The sequence below is a fragment of the Budorcas taxicolor genome, chromosome 5, assembly GCF_023091745.1.
Source record: "Budorcas taxicolor isolate Tak-1 chromosome 5, Takin1.1, whole genome shotgun sequence".
NCBI classification, from domain to species: Eukaryota; Metazoa; Chordata; class Mammalia; order Artiodactyla; family Bovidae; genus Budorcas; species Budorcas taxicolor.
In genome coordinates this window covers 40,694,774-40,718,445 of record NC_068914.1, presented here as the reverse complement: position 1 = coordinate 40,718,445, position 23,672 = coordinate 40,694,774, and the positions used below count along the sequence as shown (strand labels likewise).

Genomic DNA, 23,672 nt, shown 5'->3' with positions numbered 1-23,672 from the left:
GCTCACAGAAGATGTTTTTCAGTGTCTCAGGAAATCATGGTGGCTGGAAGAAAGAAACAAAACCAGCAGAAAATAGCAGATTCTAGCTGAAGGAGCTACCACGGATAGGGGGATGGGTGCAGTTGGCTGGTGCTTGATTGTGGCCTTGACATTGCTGAGGGCGGTGCCTAGAAGGCAGACGGTGTGGACTTGAACTTGGAATTCCTCAAAAAATCTGGTGTCACACCAGAGAAGAGATGCAGGATTCTGTTAGTTAGGGGTTTATGTTCAACACTGGCTTTATTTCTTTCTCCCTAGTCAAGTATAGCTCAAATTTGGGTAGGCAGAAGAGGATGGGAAGACAGAGAAGCCTGGCGTGCTGCAGTCCATGGGGTCAGAAAGAGTCGGACACAACTGAGTGACTGAACTGAACTGAACTGAAGAGGATAATTTTAGGAGAATCATCACAAATGGAAACACACTTGGCCCAGCGAGTACTATGCGTGTGCACGTCCCCACGGGCGGACGTCATTGTGAGGCCTGGGCACTGACCGAGTGAAACAGCCCGTCTGAGCACAGGATTCAACTCGCCTCCTTGTGGTTCCCTCCCTGCGTGAATGACCTGTGGCCATGTGTTTACTAAGTCCCTTACTGAACTGTGTTTGGTAGAATGAGCACCTACCATGAGGTTGGAAGAACCAAGTTCAAGTTCACTAATCTAATGTGACATCTTCAAATTCCAAAGCTTTGTGACATTGGGAGAGTCACTCTCTGGGCCTCCGTTTCTTCAACTAGAAAGCAGAGACAATGATTACAAGAGCCCCTTCTTGGATTTTTGGGAAGACTAAAGGAGAAGGCGATGGCGCCCCACTCCAGTACTCTTGCCTGGAAAACCCCATGGATGGAGGAGCCTGGCGGGCTGCAGTCCATGGGGTCACTAAGAGTCAGACACGACTGAGTGACTTCCCTTTCACTTTTCACTTTCATGCATTGGAGAAGGCAATGGCAACCCACTCCGGTGTTCTTGCCTGGAGAATCCCAGGACAGTGGAGCCTGGTGGGCTGCTATCTATGGGGTCACACAGAGTTGGACATGACTGAAGTGACTTAGCAAAAGGAGAATTTATCTATGAGCTCTATAATCTATGAGACTCAAGTAATGACCTCAGAAAGTAACTTGCAGATATCATGAAGCAGAAAAGAGTAAATATTTGAATTCAGAGACACTCAGGATAAAGTTAGAGAGAACAGAATGGATGACATCAGTTTTAGCTTTGGCATACTCCTAGAAGTTTTTAGTTGTGTTATTTGTAGAATAAAATATTTTGACAGGTGCTTTAAAAAAACCTACTTGAAGGCCTATGTGCGATTCCCTTGGGGCAGAGCAGGTGGGCATGTGTGCAACTTGATGCCAAAGCATATACGCACCCCTAAGATTCCAGGCTTTCCCCATGGCTCGGTGGTAAAAGAACCCACGTGCAGTGCAGGAGATGCAGGTGATCCAGGTTCGACACCTGGGTTGGGAAAATCCCTTGGAGGAGAGCATGGCAACCCCTTCCAGTATCCTTGCCTGGAGAATCCCATGGACAGAGGAGCCTGGTGGGCTACAGTCCATGGGGTTGCAAAGTCAAACGCAGCTTAAGTGACTAAGCACACAGCACACAGATTCCCCTTGGCTTTAGGGAAGGCCCATCAGGGTAATGGAGACTGGGGTTACTGGGTCGCTGATGGAACTTCTTTCAAGGATTAACATTTCTTTTTTTCAATTTTCATCTAAACACTCTGGCCAGTTTCAGCAATCAGAGAGGGCTGCCTCAAGCCAGATTCACCTCCTGGGCTTGGATCTGAAACCAAAATGCTTGTGAAATATTAACCAAGGGGACTGTCATGCTTTCTCATGGCATGGGTTTTGATATTGACTGTCTCTTTGGGAATTCACTCTCGTTCTGTGTATATAAAACTTCCACATCACTCTGTATTTTCCCAAGCCATACCCCTTCAGATCAAGGAAGGTTCCTAATTAGTGATTGCTCTCACGTTTTATTGAGGCCTTGGTCTCTAGAGCTGGTGATGAGTTGCAGGAGGGCCTGATGATGTATTTGCAGGGCCCCTTCCGTACTGCCACTCACTCCATCTCTGTAGTCGCTTCCTGTTTGTTTTGAGAGGTCTTGTCTCTGAACTATTCTCGGGAGGAAGTTGCACACTTGGCACCTTCTGCCTGGAGTCTCTGGGGCCCAGTTGGTGCTTACCCCACATTTTATTAACTCTGTAGCCTTGAGAATATGGCCCTGCAGGATAAGAGTGAGGGTGAAGGTTAGGTCTGGGGTATTGGTGGGGGCTCCCTCAGCCCAGGCTGAGAAGGGAACTTGAAGGTGCTGCATGTGCTGGGACTGCGTTGTTCGTCGGCAACCACACCTCTGGGGCAGGTCCTTGGGCTTCTTTGGGGCCCTTCTGGGGGTTTCACCAGCGGCGGCCCTCACTGGCCATTTTTCAGACAGAAGTCATGGATCCAGAAAAGTTTCAATTGTGTTTCCATTTACAGCTCAAAGCTTGTGGAGTCCAGCCTGCTCTGCTTATCAGGACTTTGGTTTTCCTAAGTGGTTCGAACCCACTGGCTTGACTTTAGGGGCTTCCACCAACTTCTTGGCTGTGCTAGGCTCCACCTCAGTCATACGCCTCCCACCAAAGATGAGGCTCTTTGCTTAACCAGGTTCCCATTTCTTCTTTGGAAACCTTACATTCTTTCCTGGAGAACCTGCCTCCATCTCCCTTTCTGGAATTATCTCCTTTCCAACAACCCTTCTAGTGAATATTTGCATATATATATATATATATATATATATATATATATTATATTAACCATACATCTTATCCCCCCTCCCCTTCCTTTTTTTTTAATATGTACCATTTTTAAAGTCTTTATTGGATTTGTTACAATATTGCTTCTTCTGTTGTTGTTGTTGTTTTTTTTTTTTAATGTTTTGGTTTTTCAGCCATGAGGCATGTGGGATCTTAACTTCCCACCAGGGATTGAACCCACACTGCCTGCATTGGAAGGCGAAGCTTCAACCACTGGACCAGCAGGGAATTCCCCAATTTCTCCCCTTTATTCACGATAATTTCCTGGAGAGCAGGGACTGCGCCTGTTTCTTTCTGTATACGCCCACACAGTGAGAGACAATAAACAGTCTCAAAAGATATTTATCCAGTCATGGAATTGGAAACTGGATTTCAGTAACAGAAATGATATTTTTTGGGTATTCAGAATGCCCTAACATGGAAAAAATTTTTGTAACCTTTTCCATATTTATATAATATTGAAATCTGCCTATTAAATAATCAAAATGAAGAAATAAATAGCACAGTCTATTATTCTGGAGACTTCTGGAGTTGTATTTGAGTTGGAAACTTGCCCTGCATTTTACTGCTATGGAACCTTCAGCAAGATGTTTAGTTCTCTAGATTTCACTTTTCTCCACTGTAAAGCAGAGATAACAACATGTATTTTAGTGAACATAAAATGAGCCATTATTTTATATAGTACTAAGAAAGAAAAATTGCTGTCAATTAAACAATGATGCAATGCTTTCTGTGGCTTAGACTTTTTATTTTATACTTACTGAAATAGCCCTTTTAGATGTACTTAAGCTTTTGAAAAGTCACATATCACTCTTTAAAAAGAAAAATGTAAGGGCAATGAATTGGTTAAGATTTTTCTAAAATGTTTCATATTCAGACTGAGTGTCCTGATACACAGTTTGACTCAAGTCAAGACTCCTGTTTCTCCATACATTATCATCCTCTGCCTCAGTGAGGCTATTGGTGATGTAACTTTTTTCCTCCAAGAGTGAACTGTTTTCTATAGGATTTTCTGCCAAGCTGCTTACACCATTCTTCAAGTTTTAAATGCTGGTGCTTTCCTGATCTTACAAATCTATATCAACAGTTAGGACTCAAATGGTTCTTGCTGTGAGAGGTGGACCGTAAAGAAGGCTGAGCACCAAATAATGATGCTTTTGAACGGTGGTGCTGGAGAAGAGTCTTGAGAATCCCTTGGATTGCAAGGCAATCAAACTAGTCAATCCTAAAGGAAATCAACCCTGAGTATTCACTGGAAGGGCTAAAGCTGAAGCTTCAATATTTTGGTTACTTTATGCTAAGAGCTGACTCACTGGAAGACACCCTGATTCTGGGAAAGATTGAGGGCAGAAGGAGAGGAGATGGCAGAGAATAGGATGGTTAGATAGCATCAAAACTCAGTGAATGTTAATTTGAGCAAACTCCGTGAGATAGTGGAGAACAGAGGAGCCTGGCTGCTGTCAACGGGGTTGCAAAGAGTCAGACGCAACTGAGAGACTGAGCACATTCTAGAATTTAATATCATCAGAACCCTGTAGGGTACCCTCTCTTGTGTCTTTTTTGATTTACTTCCGTGTCACTGCATGTATGAAGAGTTCATGCCTGTTTCTTGGAGAGTGGCCTTCCCGTGTGTAGATGTATCGCTTTTTCTGCGTTCTCCAACTGATGGATGTTTCCGTTGTCTTCAGTTTGGGGTTGTGAGTAAAGCGACTGGGAAGATCCGAGTCCAGAATTTTTGCTTATGTGTTTCATTTGTCTTGGGTAAATACCTAGCAACGGAATTGTTGGATCACAGGATGGGTATATGTTAAGGTTATAAGAAGCTGGCAGAACCCTTCTCAAAGTGGTTGTACATTTCTCCACCATGTGGGACAGTTCCAGTAGCGGGTTGTCCTTGTTAACTGGTTTCAGTCCAATTAATCTGAGCCACCTGGTTGGTTTTGCAGTGGAATCTCCACAGCTTTAATGTGCATTTTCCTGGCAACAATTTTTCATATGCCTCTTGGCCGTGTGTATATCTTTGTAATGTGTCTGTGGCATCATTTGTCCACTTTCCAGTCAGGTTATTTGTGATTTAATTATTGAGTTGCAGAACTCAAGTCCTTCCTCAGATATATGTATTGTAAATGTTTTCTCCCTGTCTGTGGCTTGCCTATGCATCTTCTTAATGGTATTTTTTGAGAAGTAGAGGTTTTTAATTTTGATGAAGTCCATTTATCCATTTTTTCTTTTATAATTAATATTTTCTGCATCCTTTATAAAACTTTTGCTGACTCCAAAGTTAGATAAATATTCTTCTATATCTTCTAGAAGCTTTACAGGTTTCACTTCTTCATTTAGGTTTGTGGTCCATCTCTAAATTCTGTGTATGGTTTGAGGTATGTATTAGGGTTACTGTTTTTCCCGGGTAGGTAGCTACTTGTTCCAGTATTTCACTGAAAACACTCCTTTTTCCTCATTGACTTGCTTTGACACTTCGGTTGAGAATCACTTAACTCTGTGAGTGTGGGTCCACTTCTAGACTGTCTGTTCTGTTCCATAGAGCTGTTTGTCTGTCTCTATGCCAGTACCATACTGTCTGCATTTACTATAACTTCAGTGTTAATAAGCAATCAAGTAGCAGATGCCCTCTAACTCCGTTCTACCTTTTAATGATGTTTTGCTTTAGCATTTTCGTGTACATTTTAGAATAAGTTCTTCAAGTTCTACAAAAGACTCATATAAGGTTTGGATTGAAATTGTATTGAATCAATAGATCAATTGGAGGAAAATGAAAATCATAGCAAAATTCAGTTTTAATATATGTATATATGATGTCTTTCTAATTATGAAGTCTTCCTTAGATCTCTCAGAAGCTTCAAAATGGTTTTGTGTGTAGAAGTTTTCTCATGTTTCTTTAAATTTATCCCTAAGTATTTTGAGTTTTAAAATATACATAGTATTTTAAATTGTTTGCTGCTGGTATTTAGAAATACAGTTAATTTCCATGTATTGACCTGGATTCTTTCACCCCTGATAAATTCAATGTGCCATATGTTTTGCTTAGAATTTTATAGAATTTCAGGTTTATTCTTGCAGTCATCTCTAATGCAGGTATTCAGTTCAGGTCAGTCGCTCAGTCGTGTCCGACTCTTTGTGACCCCGTGAATCGCAGCATGCGAGGCCTCCTTGTCCATCACCAACTCCCAGAGTTCACTCAGACTCACGTCCATCGAGTCGGTGATGCCATCCAGCCCTCTCATCCTCTGTCGTCCCCTTCTCCTCCTGCCCCCAATCCCTCCCAGCATCAAAGTCTTTTCCAATGAGTCAACTCTTCGCATGAGGTGGCCAAAGTATTGGAGTTTCAGCTTTAGCATCATTCCTTCTGAAGAAATCCCAGGGTTTGTCTCCTTCAGAATGGACTGGTTGGATCTCCTTGCAGTCCAAGGGACTCTCAAGAATCTTCTCCAACACCACAGTTCAAAAGCATCAATTCTTCGGCGCTCAGCCTTCTTCACAGTCTGACTCTCACATCCATACATGACCACAGGAAAAACCATAGCCTTGACTAGACGGACCTTAGTCGGCAAAGTAATGTCTCTGCTTTTGAATATGCTATCTAGGTTGGTCATAACTTTTCTTCCAAGGAATAAGTGTCTTTTAATTTCATGGCTGCAGTCACCATCTGCAGTGATTTTGGAGCCCCCCAAAATAAAGTCTGACACTGTTTCCACCGTTTCCCCATCTATTTCCCATGAAGTGATGGGACCAGATGCCATGATCTTCATTTTCTGAATGTTGAGCTTTAAGCCAACTTTTTCGCTCTCCACTTTCATTTTCATCAAGAGGCTTTTTAGTCCTTCTTCACTTTCTGCCATAAGGGTGATCTGCATATCTGAGGTTATTGATATCAGCACAATCATATTCTGTAAGAAGTTTGCCCTGAAATTCCATATGCTAATTTTTTTGCTCCAGGTCATACAGTTTGAGTTACCAGGGCAGTATGGTTTGAATTTCAGTCTAGTTTGACTCCAAGGCCCAATCCCTCTCCACCCTACTGTAATATTTCACCTCTTTGACATTTGGATGTTTTGAATGGAGTGATACCCTGTAGCTTCCCTGGGTTTCACTGGGACATTTTTGCGTCATTGTGTTTCAGAAGGACATAAATTAATCAATGGAACCTCTAAAACAAAATACAATGAGAAAAGGTGGAAAAGTGACTAGAAGTTTCTCTAGTTTAAGAAGGACTGTCAGCATGCTTCCTGATTCCTCCACAGAGGCCATTCGTGCAGCTGCTGCTGCTGCTGCTAAGTCGCTTCAGTTGTGTCTGACTCTATGCGACCCCATAGACAGCAGCCCACCAGGCTCCCCCGTCCCTGGGATTTTCCAGGCAAGAACACTGGAGTGGGCTGCCATTTCCTTCACACAGCCGCAAATTCCAGTTTCCTTGCCTCACACGGTTGTTGTTGCTGAGTTGCTCAGTCATGCCCGACTCTTAGCGACCCCACGGACTGCAGCACGCCAGGCTTCCCTGTCTTTCACTGTGTCCTGGAGTTTGCTCAAACGCGTGTCCATTGAGTTGGTGATGCTATCTAACCATCTCATCCTCTGTCGCCCCCTCCCCTCTTGCCCTCAATCTTTCCCAGCATCAGGGTCTTTTCCAGTGAGTCAGTTCTTCACATCAGGTGGCCAAAGTATTGGAGCTTCAGCTTCAGCATCAGTCCTTCCAATGAGTATTCGGGGTTGATTTCCTTTAGGACTGACAGGTTGGATCTCCTTGCCATCCATGGGACTCTCACTGTTAGCACCTGTTTGCTATGGCTGAGTCTTCTGTGTGTAGGGATGCTCTAATGCTTTTTCCCCTCCTTCTCTCCCACAATGCGCTGCAGGAAACCATTTCTGTACAGCCAAGGAGTTCACAGAGGAGATCAGATCATTAACGCTGGAGAGGGAAGGGCTGGAGGGGCTTCTCCACAAGCTGTTGGTACTGAGTTCCAGGAACGTCCAAAAGCTGGGAAGTGTGAAAGAAGATTACAGCAGACTCAGGCAAGAACTGGACCAGGGGAGAGCTGCCTATGGTAAGTGGTCGCATGGTTGCCCGATGAAATATGTGTGCCGTTATTGTACTGCTTCACATGTACCCTTCACTGTGAAGGCTATCCTGAAGCCACACAGGATATTTTTGCCAGGAGCCTTAGAAAACAGGGCACAATTTCTTCAGCGTTTGTTTTGCTATCAATCTGATGCCTTTTCGTTTCCTGTCTTTCCTCCTCCTCTACTCTATGTTTGCTAATGGCCTTGTGATTGCTTGAGGCAATCTCCCCCTTGGCACAGGTCTTGAGAATTTTCTGGCTGACAATTATCTCCCTTTTGTTCCTTGGCTCAGCCTTCTGGCTTGCACAGTTGTACACGAAAGCAGGCTGGCTCTGGGAAAAGCAAGGAGAGACCATGGAGTGCCTCTTCTCTGTGGTCTTTTCTGAGAGCTGCCCACAAAGAAGGGGCAGATGCAGAAGACACTGCCTTGGCCAAAGTATCCGCTTGTTGCAGCAGTTAAACTGTTCTTGTGGTCTCTCCTTGTCTAGTTGTTATCAGTAAATGAGGTCACCTTGAAGTTTCACTCTGAGGGATAATTTCAGCAGATTGTGGTTTAGCCCAAATTAATAAAGTCAAACCTGTTTCTTAAAAAAAAAAAAGTAGTAAAGAGTTTCTGATGATTCAGTTTCTAATATACAGAATGAAATCATAGGGAGAAAATTTAAAATACAATAGATGCTGAAACCCATTTCTTCACCAGTAAAATGAGATGATAGATTATTCATCTCATAAGCTGGTTAAGTGATACAGATTAATTGCATTAATTTATTAAGATCCTGAGATTGTGTGTGTGTACATACACCTTTGCCCTTCCCTTGGGAACTAGAGGTTGTTGGAAGGCAAAGTTCATACATAGTAAATCATATTTCCTAAATAAATGTTTACTAGATAAATGAATGACATTCATACTAATAAAGAACTATATTTATAAAGTATACTTGTTTAAAAATTTCTAATGAGGTGGATGAAACTGGAGAAAGAAACACCAGTACAGTATACTAACATATATATATGGAATTTAGAAAGATGGTAATGATAACCCTGTATGTGAGACAGCAAAAGAGACACAGATGTTTAGAATGGACTTTTGGACTCTGTGGGTGAGGGAGAGGGTGGGATGATTTGAGAGAATGGCATTGAAACCTCTATACTATCATGTAAGAAACGAATCACCAGTATATGTTCGATACAGGATACAGGATGCTTGGGGCTGGTGCACGGGGATGATCCAGAGAGATGATATGGGGAGGGAGGTGGGAGGGGGGTTCAGGATTGGGAACTCATGTATACCCGTAGCTGATTCATGTCAATGTATGGCAAAACCAATACAGTATTATAAAGCAAAATAAAGTAAAAATAAAAATTTTTTAAAAATAAAAAGAAACAAGAATGAAGGTATTAGGTAGCCAGATTTGAAATAGGTTCACCCTGGGGACTCACACAGTAAAGATTCCACCTGCAACGCAGGAGACCTGAGTTTGATCCCTGGGTTGGGATGATCCCTGTGGAGGAGGGAATGGCTACCTACTCCAACATTTTTGCCTGGAGAATTCCCTGGACAGAGGGGCCTCATTGGGTATAGTCCATGGGGTTGCAGAATCAGATGTGACTGAGTGACTAACACTTTTAACACACTTATTTGAAAATACTCCACAAATTGAAGTAAATGAAGATTAGTATTTAAAACCAAACAAATATGAAATCAGCTAATAGAAATAGGTGTGTCGTTTCACTGCTAATACGTTTTGTTTTAAAGGCTTCCTAAATTTTGCAGAGAGAGGTTCCTTTGCAGCTATCTGGACGACAGGTGCCGCTGTCAACCATTGTTGTGTCCTCTCAGCCGTGGACACCTCTAAGTGGGCCTTATCTTTTTTTCACCTTTGCAGGTCAGAGCTTTGTGTTTTGCCAAATATGTAAACTAGACACTGTGCATTTGAGCCTTAATATATAACTATAGTCCTGAGAAATGACAACGTGTTCCTCCAAGATGAAATGCTGCAGTTTATTATGTTATTGTAGGTCTAATTTTGTAGTTAAATAAATTTTGCTATAAATTTTTATAAATTTGTTTTAAATTTTTAAAAATATAAACAAGGAAAACTATGAGATGTCTTATGTTGCCATCATAAGACTTTTGGCGCAAAACAGGAAATTTATATCTCAGAGAAAAGATGAAAACAAATTTGGACAATATTCAGTTCAGCAATATTTTCTTTTTTAAAAAAAACTTTATTGAGGAATAGTTGATTTACAGTGTTGTGTTAATTTCTGCTATACAGCAAAGTGACTCATATATATATATATATATGTACGTTTTTTCATATTCCTTTCCATTATGGTTGTCACAGGATATTGAATAGAGTTCTCTGTGCTATACAGTAGGATCTTTTTATCTATCCTATACATAATAGGATGCAGCAATATTTTCATTTGAACAGTTAAGCTCTTGAAAGCCATTAATATCTCTTTTTTTTTAGGGAAAAAAAAAAAAAGCCGTGCAGTACTTTTTGAATCTCATCATTGTCACTTGACTAAGTATTTTCAAAATGATGAATAAAACATAAACAAATGGAATGAGAGATTGTTACCGTGGATGATTCTAAATTGCAGATGGCTCATTACTGTGAAGGCATTCTTTATGTTTTATCCTTGGATTTTGCTGGATCAGCTACCCTTTCCCTGTGCTCTGTGTGTGTGTGTGTGCGTGCGCACACTCAGTTGTATTCGGCTCTTTGAGACCCTGTGGACTGTAGCCACCTGGCTCCTCTGTCCATGGGATTTTCCAGGCAAGAATACCGCAGTGGGTTGCCATTTCCTCCTCCAGGATGTCTTCCCCACCCAGGGACAGAACCTGCATCTTCTGCAGCTGCTGGTTTGGCAGGTGGATTCTTTACCACTGAGCCACCTGGGTAGCCCTTCCTTGTGCTTTACAGGCTAAAGCTAATTTTTAAGCAATCTGAGGTGACTTGGCGATAGGCCAACCAACTTAATAATCTTGGGTTGGTGAGAGTGTAAGAGACAAAGAAATAAATTCTTAGTAAAGTGAAGCTTTTATCCAGTGATATGATATTAAACTAGACCAACGTCCATGTTCTGTTATTTGTTGGGTTTGAGAGTTAAAAATCTGGAGTGAGCTCTGTGCTCAAGTTTAAATGTAGAGCAAATACAAAGAAGTAACGTGCTTCTGCACATTACTGAGATGGTTGGATTGCATCACCGACTAAATGGACATGAGTTTGAGCAAGCTCCGGGAGTTGGTGATGGACAGGGCAGCCTGATGTCCTGTAGTCCATGAGGTCGCAAAGAGCTGGACACGACTGAGCGACTGAACTAACTAACTAATGTGCTACTGCAGGTATTACCATGAGCTGACTCTTTTTTTTTTTAGTTTATTTTATTATTTATTTACTTTACAATATTGTATTGGTTTTGCCATACCTCAACATGAATCCGCCATGGGTGTACATGTGTTCCCAATCCTGAATCCCCCTCCCACCTCCCTCCCCATACCATCCCTCTGGGTCATCCCAATGCACCAGCCCCAAGCATCCTGTATCCCACATCAAACCTAGACTGGCGATTCACTTCTTATATGATATTATACATGTTTCAATGCCATTAATCTTAGATAAAACATCTTAAAGTAAAACTATTTAAAAAATGAGCAATGTGTAGTGTTCTTAAAAACAGATTTTTATTTATATATTAAAATTTTTTTTCTATATGTTATTCCCTATTTTATTTCTTTTTTATTAAAAAACATTTTTTTTACACGTGTGTTGGTTTCTGCCATATAACAAGCAACCATAATTACACCTGCATCCCCCACCTTTGAGCCTCCCTCCCCTCTGCCACCCCACCCCTGTAGGTCATCACAGAGCGCCAGGCTGGGCTCCCTGTGTTACACAGCCAGTCTTCACCAGCTGTCTATTTCACACATGACAGTGTGCATATATGTCGGTGCTACTTTCCCCATTCTTTCCACTATCTCCCTCCCTCACTGTGTGCACAAGTCCATTTACTACGTCTGCGTGTCTGTTCCTTCCCTGCAGATTGGTTCATCAGTACTATTTTTCTAGATTCCATATGTCGAACTGGCTCAACTTTGTTCTTTTACGGCTGAGTGATATTCCACTGTATGTATGAGCCACACCTTTATCCATTCATCTGTCGATGGACATCTCGGTCGCGTCATTTTCTGGCTATCGAAAATCGTGCTGCAGTGAACACTGGGGGAATATGTGTCCTATAGGATTGTGGTTTCCTCAGGGTATATGCCCAGTAGTGAGGTTACTGGGTCATATGGTAGCTTTATTCCTAGTTTTTTAGAGAATCTCCATACTGTTCTCCATAATGGCTGTATCAGTTTACATTCCCACCAGCTGTGGAGTAGGGGTCCCTTTTCTCCACATCCTCTCCAGCATTAATTGTTTGTAGAAATGGCTTTGCAATGTTGTGTTTTTTCTGCCCTACAGCGTGAATCAGCCATAAGTATACATGTATCTCCTCCCTCGTGAGCCTCACTCTATCCCACCCACCCCCACCCTGCCCCTCGAGGTGTCACGGAGCACTGAGCTGAGCTCCCTGCTCCGCACTGCAGCTTCCCACTAGCTGCCGGTTTTACACATGGTAGTGTATATATGGAGAAGGCAATGGCAACCCACTCCAGTACTCCTGCCTGGAAAACACCATGGACGGACGAGCCTGGTAGGCTTCAGTCCATGGGGTCGCGAAGAGTCAGACACGACTGAAGTGACTTAGCAGCAGTGTGTACATGTCAGTGCCACTCTCTTAATCTGTCCTGCCCTCTCCTTCCCCTACTGTGTCCACGTCCGTTCCCTATGTCTGCGTCTCCATTCCTGCCCTGCGAATAGGGTCATCAGTACCACTTTTCTAGATTCCATGCGTGTGTGCATGCTAGTGGTCACAACAGTCAGGGACCCAGGCTCTGTGATGTCGGCTCTAGGTAGGCTGACCCAGCCATGTTTGTGTCCACATCCAGTCGGGGTTCTGTGTCTATAGTGGAAGGGGAGAGCTGCAGTCTTAGAGAATAATCAACAATCTCTGTCATTCAGAGGGTTCTTAATGATGGGGAGAGTGTATGTGATGGCGCATCACAGATGAACTTGCTTTGCTAAATCACTTACAATGTCATTACATCTCGTGTCTCTGGTTCAACTGTGAGCCCACTAAGGTGAAAGCACAGTCTTTAGGTTTCATTTTTGTTGTTGGCATATCCACCATGATGTCATTAAAAACGGTAAATAGGCCATAAATATTTGTTCACTTACTGGGGCCAGATGCTGACAAGAAACATTAGTCCTTTCTTCCCTTATTTTGACTCACAGACCCAGACCTTGGATCTTCTTTTTTTCCCAAATGTTTAAAATTCATCTCCCAGTCTAATTAAGGCAGTGATAAAGTTTTTTAAAGTTTTTCATGGAAGATGCTTGAGTTGTCTGAGTTGGATATACAGATTGGGGTGGCAGCAGACGGAACAATGTGATGAGAAGGACTGAAGTAGGCCAAAGTACTTGGGGGCAGGGAGACAGAAATCATTATGAATCTATTGACTTTTGACTCAGTGACACAGAGTCTGTTTAAAGAGGGGAGGAATACCCCGGGTGCTTATACCCCATCAGTGGTTCCTAAGACTTCAGGAGAACGCATATGAAGTCTGAGCAGTTTTAGGGGCAGTAAATAGATTAAATCTATCTTTCAACCTTTGAATACTTGTGGAAATTAACTATAGACCTTTAGTTATTGTGGATTTCAGTGTTTTCTATTTTTAAGGGAGAGTGGTATGAAAAAGAATCAGTAACATTTTTAAGTTTGCTACGTCTGTTTTTCAGAAAAAAAGACAACCCTGGGATTTACAGAACCGTGTTTCCCTCTCTTGTGTATAAGTTGGTAATCTGTATTGTCCTTGATTAATATTGTTGATTTCCTACTGTAACTTGGATATAAAGGAAGCAGGCGTCAAGGGGAGAGATTTAGTCACAGAATAATCAGGGCCAGAATTTTAAATAGGACATCATTAGCATGGTAATGAATTTTCCCACTTTATGCCAGCTGCCCGAGTAGAAAAGATGCTACAGATGCAGCTCAAAAGTCCGGCAGTGCCTGTGGCCCAGTGAGCTGTCAGGAATCCACGTAGGATCTGTGAAATGCGTGAAAGAATTCTCAGTGCGGGTGTCAAATGGTGTGTTTTTTCTGGGAGTGATGGCTGGCTGTGTCCAGACTGAGCTCATCTGTTTGCCTTTCAGTGAGTCTGGAGGAAGAGGCAGCCAGATAAGGGGCAGGGTTTAAGGTGATAAAGTGGACGTGGCTCAGCTTTTGAATTATGGCTTGGGTCTAATGCCTACTTTTTCCTTTAGGCTAGAAAGGCCACATTCACATAGTCCTACCCTTCTTCTTGGGCTACCTCCTAAAATAGGTAATAAAAGGAAGTTTGATGCCGTTTAGTGAGATACCAGTTTTTTTACCTCTTCAGTCCACTGGTGAAACATCTTTTGTAAATCACTTTAAGAAAAAGCTTTTGAACGCATGTAAGAATTAAAGATTTTAGAAATTAAAAAAAAAAAAATTAAATTATAAAAAAAAAAAGAAAAAGCTTTTGGTTTAGAGATCATGTGATTTAACAGGCTTTGCATATATAGGCAGTCACTCCTTTTCCACATTTATTATCTATATTTAGGTGAAATTTCCAAGAAAAATTAGAACGGGGAATAAAGTCTGTCTTTTTGGGGAAGGGGTTGGGGAAGAAATGGAAAACTGGAATTTATATAAATATACATCAAAGATGGACACAAAAGATTAACAAATATAATGGGAATATAATGGAAAAGTTGAGACAGAAGAAAATGCAAGTGATGAGTGTTAATTATTTCCGTTGAGAATATGATGTGATCATGAACTTCCTAGAAGCCAGAGCAAAAAAGACCAATAAAACATCATCTGTCCTCCTCAAAAGTAGCTTAAAGCATGAAGTTTTCAGGAATATGGAGTGGTGTTAAATCCTTAAAGGTGATTTTTTTTGAGAGTGTAATGGAAAGTCTTCATGAGTAGATTTATAGCAAATGAAAAAGCTGCTACCAACCATTTCTGACAAAAAAAATAACAGATGAAAGCAGTAGTCCATGGGAAGCCTGTGAACCTGTGCACAGACTTCAGATCTGCGAGTCTGTACATTGTTTTCCACAAAAAGATCCAGTTACTCAGCAGATTGTTGAGGGAGTCAAAATTTCCTTCAAATTTTAAGTTCCTCCAAATGTTAAGAAACTGTTAACATATAATTAGATGGAAGTCAATTAGGAAGGCCTCAGGCTCATTGAGTTTAAATATAGGATCTTCCGGTGATCTGACATCAGTGGTTCTAAGTCCCTGGAACCTGAAGGGGTGGTTGCTGCTGCTGCTAAGTCACTTCAGTCGTGTCCAACTCTGTGTGACCCCATAGACAGCAGCCCATCAGGCTCCCCCGTCCCTGGGATTCTCCAGGCAAGAACACTGGAGTGGGTTGCCATTTCCTTCTCCAATGCATGAAAGTGAAAAGTGAAAGTGAAGTCGCTCCGTCACGTCCAACCCACAGCGACCCCATGGACTGCAGCCTTCCAGGCTCCTCCATCCATGGGATTTTCCAGGCAACTGTACTGGAGTGGGGTGCCATTTCCTTCTCTGGAAGGGGTGGTTAGAGACCCCTTTCTGTAGATGCATCACAGGGATTTCTAGGTGGCCGGAGTGGTAAAGAATCCACCTTCCCGTGCAGGAGGCGCAACCGATGTGAATTCAATCCCTGGGTCAGGAAAGATCCCCTAGAGAAGGACATGGCAACCCACTCCAGTACTCTTGCCTGGAAAATTCCATGAACAGAGGAGCCTAGTGGGCTACAGTCCATGAGGTAGCAGAGAGTCAGACATGACTGAGCGGCCTGAGCTATTTGTCTGGGAACCAGATGAGTGTTTCAGGTTCGAGGTGAAGGAACTTAGATTGTTATATGGCAAGTATTTTATTAATGTCTGCCTCTCTAACTGGAAATCTTTATTTGTTTAGATTGAATATATGTATAATATGAACATTTTGGAGAAAAACTTTCTTTAAAATTTGAAAATTTCTTTTCTCAGGTTTTTCTGTGAGCTAAACTTTCACATCTCTAATCATCTTATTAAGTTATCAGAATCCCAGTTAAATAGATATTTTCATTTTTTAGTTTCTCTCCATAGTTTTCTTCTTTCCAGTTTATTCTTACATCACTGTGAGTATGGTTATTTCCCTTCAGACTCTCTTGCTGTAAAATTCTAAGCTTGAAATTCGTGATTAATTTCCTTCCTCTTTTATTAAATAATCATGATAAGTCCTTTGGGAGGCTTCTCCACAACAGTGCAAGAAGCCTGTGTTAGTTTGTGGGTGGCCTCAGTTCAGTTCTGTTGCTTCTTTATCATCCATGCTCATCTGGCACATGTGGCATCACAGTGTGAGGTTGGATGAGTAAATTCTTTCTGCTTCCCAGGTGTTTGATGTAAGTCACGGCAAAGCCAGCTGTCTGTTTCATTTCTCTCCACCCCTCCATCATTTAAATTCTGTTATTTAAGTATAGTTGATTTACAGTGTTGTATTAATTTTTGCTATATAGCAAGTGATCCAGTTACGCATATAGGTATTCTGTTTTGTATCTGTCCATAATGGTTTATCATAGAATGTTGAATATAGTCACCAAGCTATACAGTAGGACCTGTCGTTTATCCATTCGATACATAGAACCTTAGCTCTGCTAACCCTAACCTCCCCCTCCATCCCTCTCCCGACCCATCCCCCTTGTCAACCACAATCTGTTCTCTAAGTCCATGATCGTGTTTCTGTTTTACAGGTAAGTTTATGTCCTGTTTTAGATTTTACACGTAAGTGATATTACACATAAGTGATATTACATGGGATTTGTCTTTCTCTGTCTGAACTTCACTCAGTATGATAATCTCTAGTATCATTTGAAAAGAAAGTGAAAGTGAACGTGAAAGTTGCTTAGTTGTGTCTGACTCTTTGCGACCCCATGGACTATACAGGCCATGGAATTCTCCAGGCCAGAGTACTGGAGTGGGTAGCTTTTCCCTTCTGCAGAGGATCCTCCCAACTCAGGGATTAAACTCAGGTCTCCCGCATTGCAAGTGGATTCTTTACCATCTGAACCACCAGGGAAGCCCAAGAATACTGGAGTAGGTGGCCTATCCCTTCTCCAGGGGATTTCCCCAACCCAGGAATCAAACCGGGGTCTCCTTCATTGCAGGCAGATTCTTTACCAGCTGAGCTGTCAGGGAAGCCCCTAGTAAAGCCTCTGTGTTCCAGAATGACTCAGACAATTCCTGTAAGAGGTGAAATCACTGGTTACTCTAGTCCGTTCTGGTCTTGAATTCCCATGATTCCTTCCAATTTTGTTCCTTTTTTTTTTTTTTTTTAATTGACTCCCAAATATTTTTTTAAATTGTGGTAAAAGTCGCATACTATGAAGTGTACTATTCGAACCATATTTAACTGTACCATTCAGCGGCACTACATTTATTCACATTGTTGTGCAACTTCTCATCATCGTCCATCTCTTGAATTTCTTACCTTCCTAAACTGAAACCCCCTGTCCTCCCATTAAACACTAACTCCTCATACCCATTCCCTGCGCTTTGGCCCCTGACATCTGCCAATGTACTTTCCGATTCTATGAATTTGACTATTGTATGTGTCTCATGTAAGTGGAATCAAACAGTATTTGTCTTGGCCTAATGTCCACTTCTGATTTCTTTTTTCCATTTTTATCCATGCAGTTAGTTTTATTTTTTTATTTTTTTTGCCATCTTATTTTTTTTTTTAATTTATTTATTTTATTTGGAGGCTAATTACTTTACAATATTGTAGTGGTTTTGCCATACATTGACATGAATCCGCCACGGGTGTACACGTGTTCCCCATCCTGAACCCCCCTCCCACCTCCCTCCCCATCTCATCCCTCTGGGTCATCCCAGTGCACCAGCCCCAAGCACCCTGTCTCATGCATCAAACCTGGACTGGCGATCCATTTCACATATGATATTATACATGTTTCAATGCCATTCTCCCAAATCATCCCACCCTTGCCCTCTCCCACAGAGTCCAAAAGTCTGTTCTATACATCTGTGTCTCTTTTGCTGTCTCGCATACAGGGTTATTGTTCAGTTCAGTTCAGTTCAGTCGCTCAGTCGTGTCCGACTCTGCGACCCCATGAATCGCAGCACGCCAGGCCTCCCTGTCCATCACCATCTCCTGGAGTTCACCCAGACTCACATTACCATCTTTATAAATTCCACATATATGCGTTAGGATACTGTATTGGTGTTCTTTTTCTTTTTTTTTTTTAATTTATTTTTTTTAAATTTACTTTGTGCCTTCTGGCTTTTATTTTATTTATTTTTTATTTTATTTTTTTTAATTTTAAAATCTTTAATTCTTACATGTGTCCCCAAACATGAACCCCCCTCCCACCTCCCTCCCCATAACATCTCTGTGGGTCATCCCCATGCACCAGCCCCAAGCATGCTGTATCCTGCGTCAGACATAGACTGGCGATTCAATTCTTACATGATAGTATACATGATAGAATGCCATTCTCCCAAATCATCCCACCCTCTCCCTCTACCTCTGAGTCCAAAAGTCCGTTATACACAGCTGTGTCTTTTTTCCTGTCTTGCATACAGGGTCGTCATTGCCATCTTTCTAAATTCCATATATATGTGTTAGTATACTGTATTGGTGTTTTTCTTTCTGGCTTAGTTAGTTTTAGAAATCCTCACTGATGCTACTCCTTTTTCTACATGTATCTCCATTTGCTTTTTTCCCCAAAGATTTATATGTTTATGTTTGGCTGTGGTGGGGTTTCGTTGCTGTACATGCAGGCTTTCTCTAGTTGCAGTGAAGGGGGTCTGTTTTCTAGTTGTGGTACCCCGGCTTCTCACAGTGGTGGCTTGTTGAGGAGCAAGTGCTCTAGAGTGCTGGGCTTCAGTAGTTGCAGCACTGAAGCAGGCTAAGTAGTTGTGGCAAATGGGCTTAGTTGCTCCACGGCATGTGGGATCTTCCTGGACCAGGAATCAAACCAGTATCCCTTGCATTGCAAGGCAGATTCTTAACCACTGGATCACCAGGAAAGCCCCTCCATTTGTTTTTTATACTCCTATAACAATATTCCCTCAACAGAGCCCCTAGGTGGGAATAGAGTGACAATTTTAATAGCATTTCATACCCAATTGCAGCAGGCAGTTTTTCGACATGCTGATTTGTTTGGAGCAGGAAGTTGGTTCTATGTTATAAGGTGGGTCCATGTGAATCTTAAGTACTTGACAAGTGTTCTGCTTTCTTTCTGGAACATTCTTGTCAACCAGTGCCTATGTTAGTCTCTGTCTACATTTCACTTGGACTCAGGGCTTTTGATGACCTTAGTGTGTGCACACACATGCACACTCATACACACCCTCCTGAAAATTAAGCTGAAAATGGTGGTAAGCGGGATGCCACAGTTCCTGGCGGAAAGCCCCTTGGCCAGGGTTGCGGGAGGGGTTATTCATTTCATGGGGTTGTACCCTGACTCGCAGAATGTTTCTCATCCTTCGCATTGTCTTTTGTGCATCGCTTCCTCCCACACCTGGTTTTAAATGTTCTTGGGTGGGAGTTTCCAGTAGTCATGTATGGATGTGAGAGTTGGACTATAAAGAAAGCTGAGCACCAAAGAATTGATGCTTTTGGAATGTGGTGTTGGAGAAGACTCTTGAGAGTCCCTTGGATGCAAGGAGATCCAACCAGTCCATCCTAAAGGAATCAGTCTTGAATATCCATTGGAAGGACTGATGCTGAAGCTGAGGTTCCAATACTTTGGCCACCTGATGTGAAAAGATGGAAGAACCTGATGCTGGGAAAGTTTGAAGCCCGGAGAAGGGGATGACAGAGGATGAGAGGGTTGGATGGCATCACCAACTCAATGGACATGAGTTTTGAGTAAACTCCAGGAGTTGGTGATGGACAGGGAGGCCTGGTGTGCTGCAGTCCGTGGGGTCGCAAAGAATCGGACACGACTGACTGAACTGAACTGAGTGGGAGTGGTACCACCCTCAGTAACCTGAACAACTTCAGCATTATGTTATGATCTGAAAATAGAATATTATTGTCGTGATTATTAGAACTTAATTGAAATTAGGGGAATTTAATTCTCTAAATATTATCCTTAATGTAGAACCTTATAGATTTAAAAATGAATTCTTTTGGGATTTCTCCTTCCTGTGGTCTTTACTGTATGTATTTAGCATGTGCTTATTAGATCCCTTGCTGTGTGCACAGATTAGCTGTAGCTTTAATGGATTTGATATGTTCTTTGAAAGGAAGGAATGATTCCCTGTATGTTGTCACTTTCTCTTCAGTAACAAATGTTAGTTTCTCTTCTTTTGGGCTAAGCCTGCACGTGCATTTGGTTGTCTGATCCTCTGGACACTTGTGCAGCTGGCCCAGTACCATCTGTTTCACAGATGGAGATGATAAGACTCAGGAAGGATGGGAGTCTTGTCTGAAGTCACATGGATGGGAGGGGTCAGGGCTAGGATTTGAATCCATGGCACCCCACTCCAGTACTCTTGCCTGGAAGATCCCATGGATGGAGGAGCCTGGTGGGCTGCAGTCCATGGGGTTGCTAAGAGTCGGACACGACTGAGTGACTTCACTTTGACTTTTCACTTTCATGCATTGGAGAAGGAAATGGCAACCCACTCCAGTGTTCTTGCCTGGAGAATCCCAGGGACAGGGGAGCCCAGTGGGCTGCCATCTATGGGGTCGCACAGAGTTGGACATGACTGAATCGACTTAGCAGCAGCAGTAGCAGCAGCATGTTGTGATTTCACCTTTTATGTAGATTTATATTCTTTATGAACCTGATTCCTGACATGAGGTCTTTCTACCCTCCCTTACCACTGGCTTACTACCCTTATTGCCAGCCACCTCCATACTGCACTCAGAGTCGAGATTATGGAACAAAAGTCCACTAACATCATCTCTTGAAATGATGTTGAGTGTCCTGAAAAGAGAGGCTGTTTTCATTTTTGAAATTTCTAAGTACACATTCTATATTGAATGCCCCAAATGACGACCTGCTGTCTGCAATATTCCTACACTCATTGCATCATGGAACTTGACAGGAGGTTCTCTAGGTTCTCAGCCATGTAATACTTATATTTTGTATTAAAACCCAAATTCTTTATTTTGGGAGGATAACTAATAGGGACTTACCATTACTACCACAAATGAGAAAAAAAGTTGAATTATAGCAATTTAGTTGGATACAAATATGGGAACTTCAAACCGCTTTTGGATATTTTATTTTCAAAGAACTATGGCTAGTTCTGCTTCCTGTTCAAAAATGCTTAAATGTCAGTGTTTTCCTTCATAGTCCTGTAAGATCAGGCATTGATAGTATATTGATATCCCAGTCAGAGTTTTTGGGGGAGAAACCCCGTTTGCCTTTAAGAATTTACTAACATGCCATCCAATTGGTTATGAGGAATTAAGTTGCAAAAGTGTGGCTCAGATGGTAAAGAATCTGCCTGCAGTGCGGAAGACCCAGGTTCAATCTGTAGGCTGGGAATAAATATCCTTTGGAGAAGGGAATGGCAACCCACTCCAGTATTCTTGCCTGGGAAATCCCATGGACAGAGGAGCCTGGCGGGCTACAGTCCATGGGGGTCCCAAAGAGTCAGACATGACTGAGCGACTAACATTCACTTTTCTTTCAAACCCCTATTTGCCTGTAGAATTTACTGATATATCATCCAATAAATAATAAGGAATTAACTTGCAAAATTTGATGGCCATTGTTGTGAGTTTCTTTTGAGTGAGCTTTTGAACTTTAAATAAGCAACATGTACAGTATTCTATAATTCAAGGCTTTGAGAGATTAAGACTGATTCTTTTTGTTTCTGAGTCCAGTTTTTTTTCTGAGTCTAATTTTGTGAATTTTTGCAGAATTAAATGTTTTTCCTGCTAACTACGATGCATTTTGGAGAAGGAAATGGGAACCCACTCCAGTGTTCTTGCCTAGAGAATCCCAGGGATGGGGGAGCCTGGTGGGCTGCTGTCTATGGGGTCGCACAGAGTCGGACACATGCCATATTTTATACTATCATAGTATTTTTAGTGCTTAATCTAATAGGAAATGTCTTGTTTTCCTCTTTGACTTTGTCATGAGTTATGACCTCCTGCCATTTTCTCTTTGTTCTTCTTCTTTGAAGCTGCCATATTGTAACCCAAGAAAGAGAATTGTTTTTGAGAGGTCATCATTTGTAGCTAATTTGGCTTTTCAGGTTCTCTTAGCTCTTGTAAAGAAGAGAGGGTTTCATGATAAGTGTTTTCTGCCCTCATCGCATTGTTGCACCAAATTTTGTTGCCCTGTGCCCACCAGACTTTGGGTGATGGCCATCCTGCCTCATTTACTTTACTTTCAGACTTTTATGGAATTGACGAGGGTTGGATCCTGTTCAGTTCAGTCGCTCAGCCATGTGCGACTCTTTGCGACCCCGTGGACTGCAGCTCTCAAGGCTTCCCTGTCCATCACCAACTCCCAGAGCTTGCTCAAACTCATGTCCATCAAATCGGTGATACCATCCAACCATCTCATCCTCTGTCATCCCCTTCTCCTCTTGCCTTCAGTCTTTCCCACCATCAGGGTCTTTTCCAATGAGTCAGCTCTTTGCATCAGGTGGCCAAAGTATTGGAGTTTCATCTTCAGCGTCAGTCCTTCCAATGAATATTCAGGACTAATTTCCTTTAGAATTGACTGGTTTTATTTCTTCGTAGTCCAAAGGACTCTCAAGAGTCTTCTCCAACACCACAGTTCAAAAGCATCAATTCCTTGGTGTTCAGCTTTCTTTATAGTCCAACTCTCACATCCATACATGACCACTGGAAAAGTTGTAGCTTTGACTAGATAGACCTTAGTTGGCACAGTAATGTCTCTGCTTTTTAATATGCTGTCTAAGTTTGCCATAGCTTTTCTTCCAAGGAGCAAGTGTCTTTTAATTTCATGGCTGCAGTCACCATCTGCAGTGATTTGGAGCCCAAGAAAACAGTGTCAGTGTTTCCATCGTTTTCCCATCTATTTGCTGTGAAGTGATGGGACCTGATGCCATAATCTTAGTTTTCTGAATGTCTGAGTTTTAAGCCAACTTTGGATCCTGTTCAGTTCAGTTCAGTTCATTTCAGTTCAGTTGCTCAGTCATGTGTGACTCTTTGTGACCCCATGAATTGCAGCACGCCAGGCCTCCCTGTCCATCACCATCTCCTGGAGTTCACTCAGACTCACGCCCATTGAGTCAGTGATGCCATCCTGATAGATAATTCTAAGCCAATGCACTGCCATTTAATATTTATGATGTGGCAGAAACCATCAAGGGCTGCTTAAATTTCTACTGACTTGACATCAAAAATGTATAAACCAGGTATACTCATAGCTCACATGCTCCATAGTTACAGAAGGTAATTTTATTTGTCTTTTGACATGAAACTCTCTGAAGTTTTAATAACTCATTAAGAACTGATTGCATGCTTTGGTTTAGGTTTACTGATAACCAGACTTGTCTTTCTCTTTTAATTTGCCAAAGTGATGTTAGAATTTTGGTTATTTTAGCTTGTTTTGATCAGCTCTCTTTTCATCTGTGTTACTAAAGCTGTTTTATACTGTATATATTTCTAAATATTATATTACCCTTCCTA

The 23,672-nt window shown here is 42.0% G+C and overlaps 1 protein-coding gene across 1 annotated transcript in view; it reads left to right on the top strand.

Annotated features, from left to right (window-relative positions):
- Positions 1–23,672, top strand: part of DISC1 (DISC1 scaffold protein) — a 433,412-nt gene that overhangs the window by 198,053 nt on the left and 211,687 nt on the right. The window contains exon 9 of the mRNA XM_052639485.1: positions 7,709–7,897. Coding sequence (XP_052495445.1) covers positions 7,709–7,897 — 189 coding nt within the window. The remainder of the gene's footprint in view (positions 1–7,708; positions 7,898–23,672) is intronic.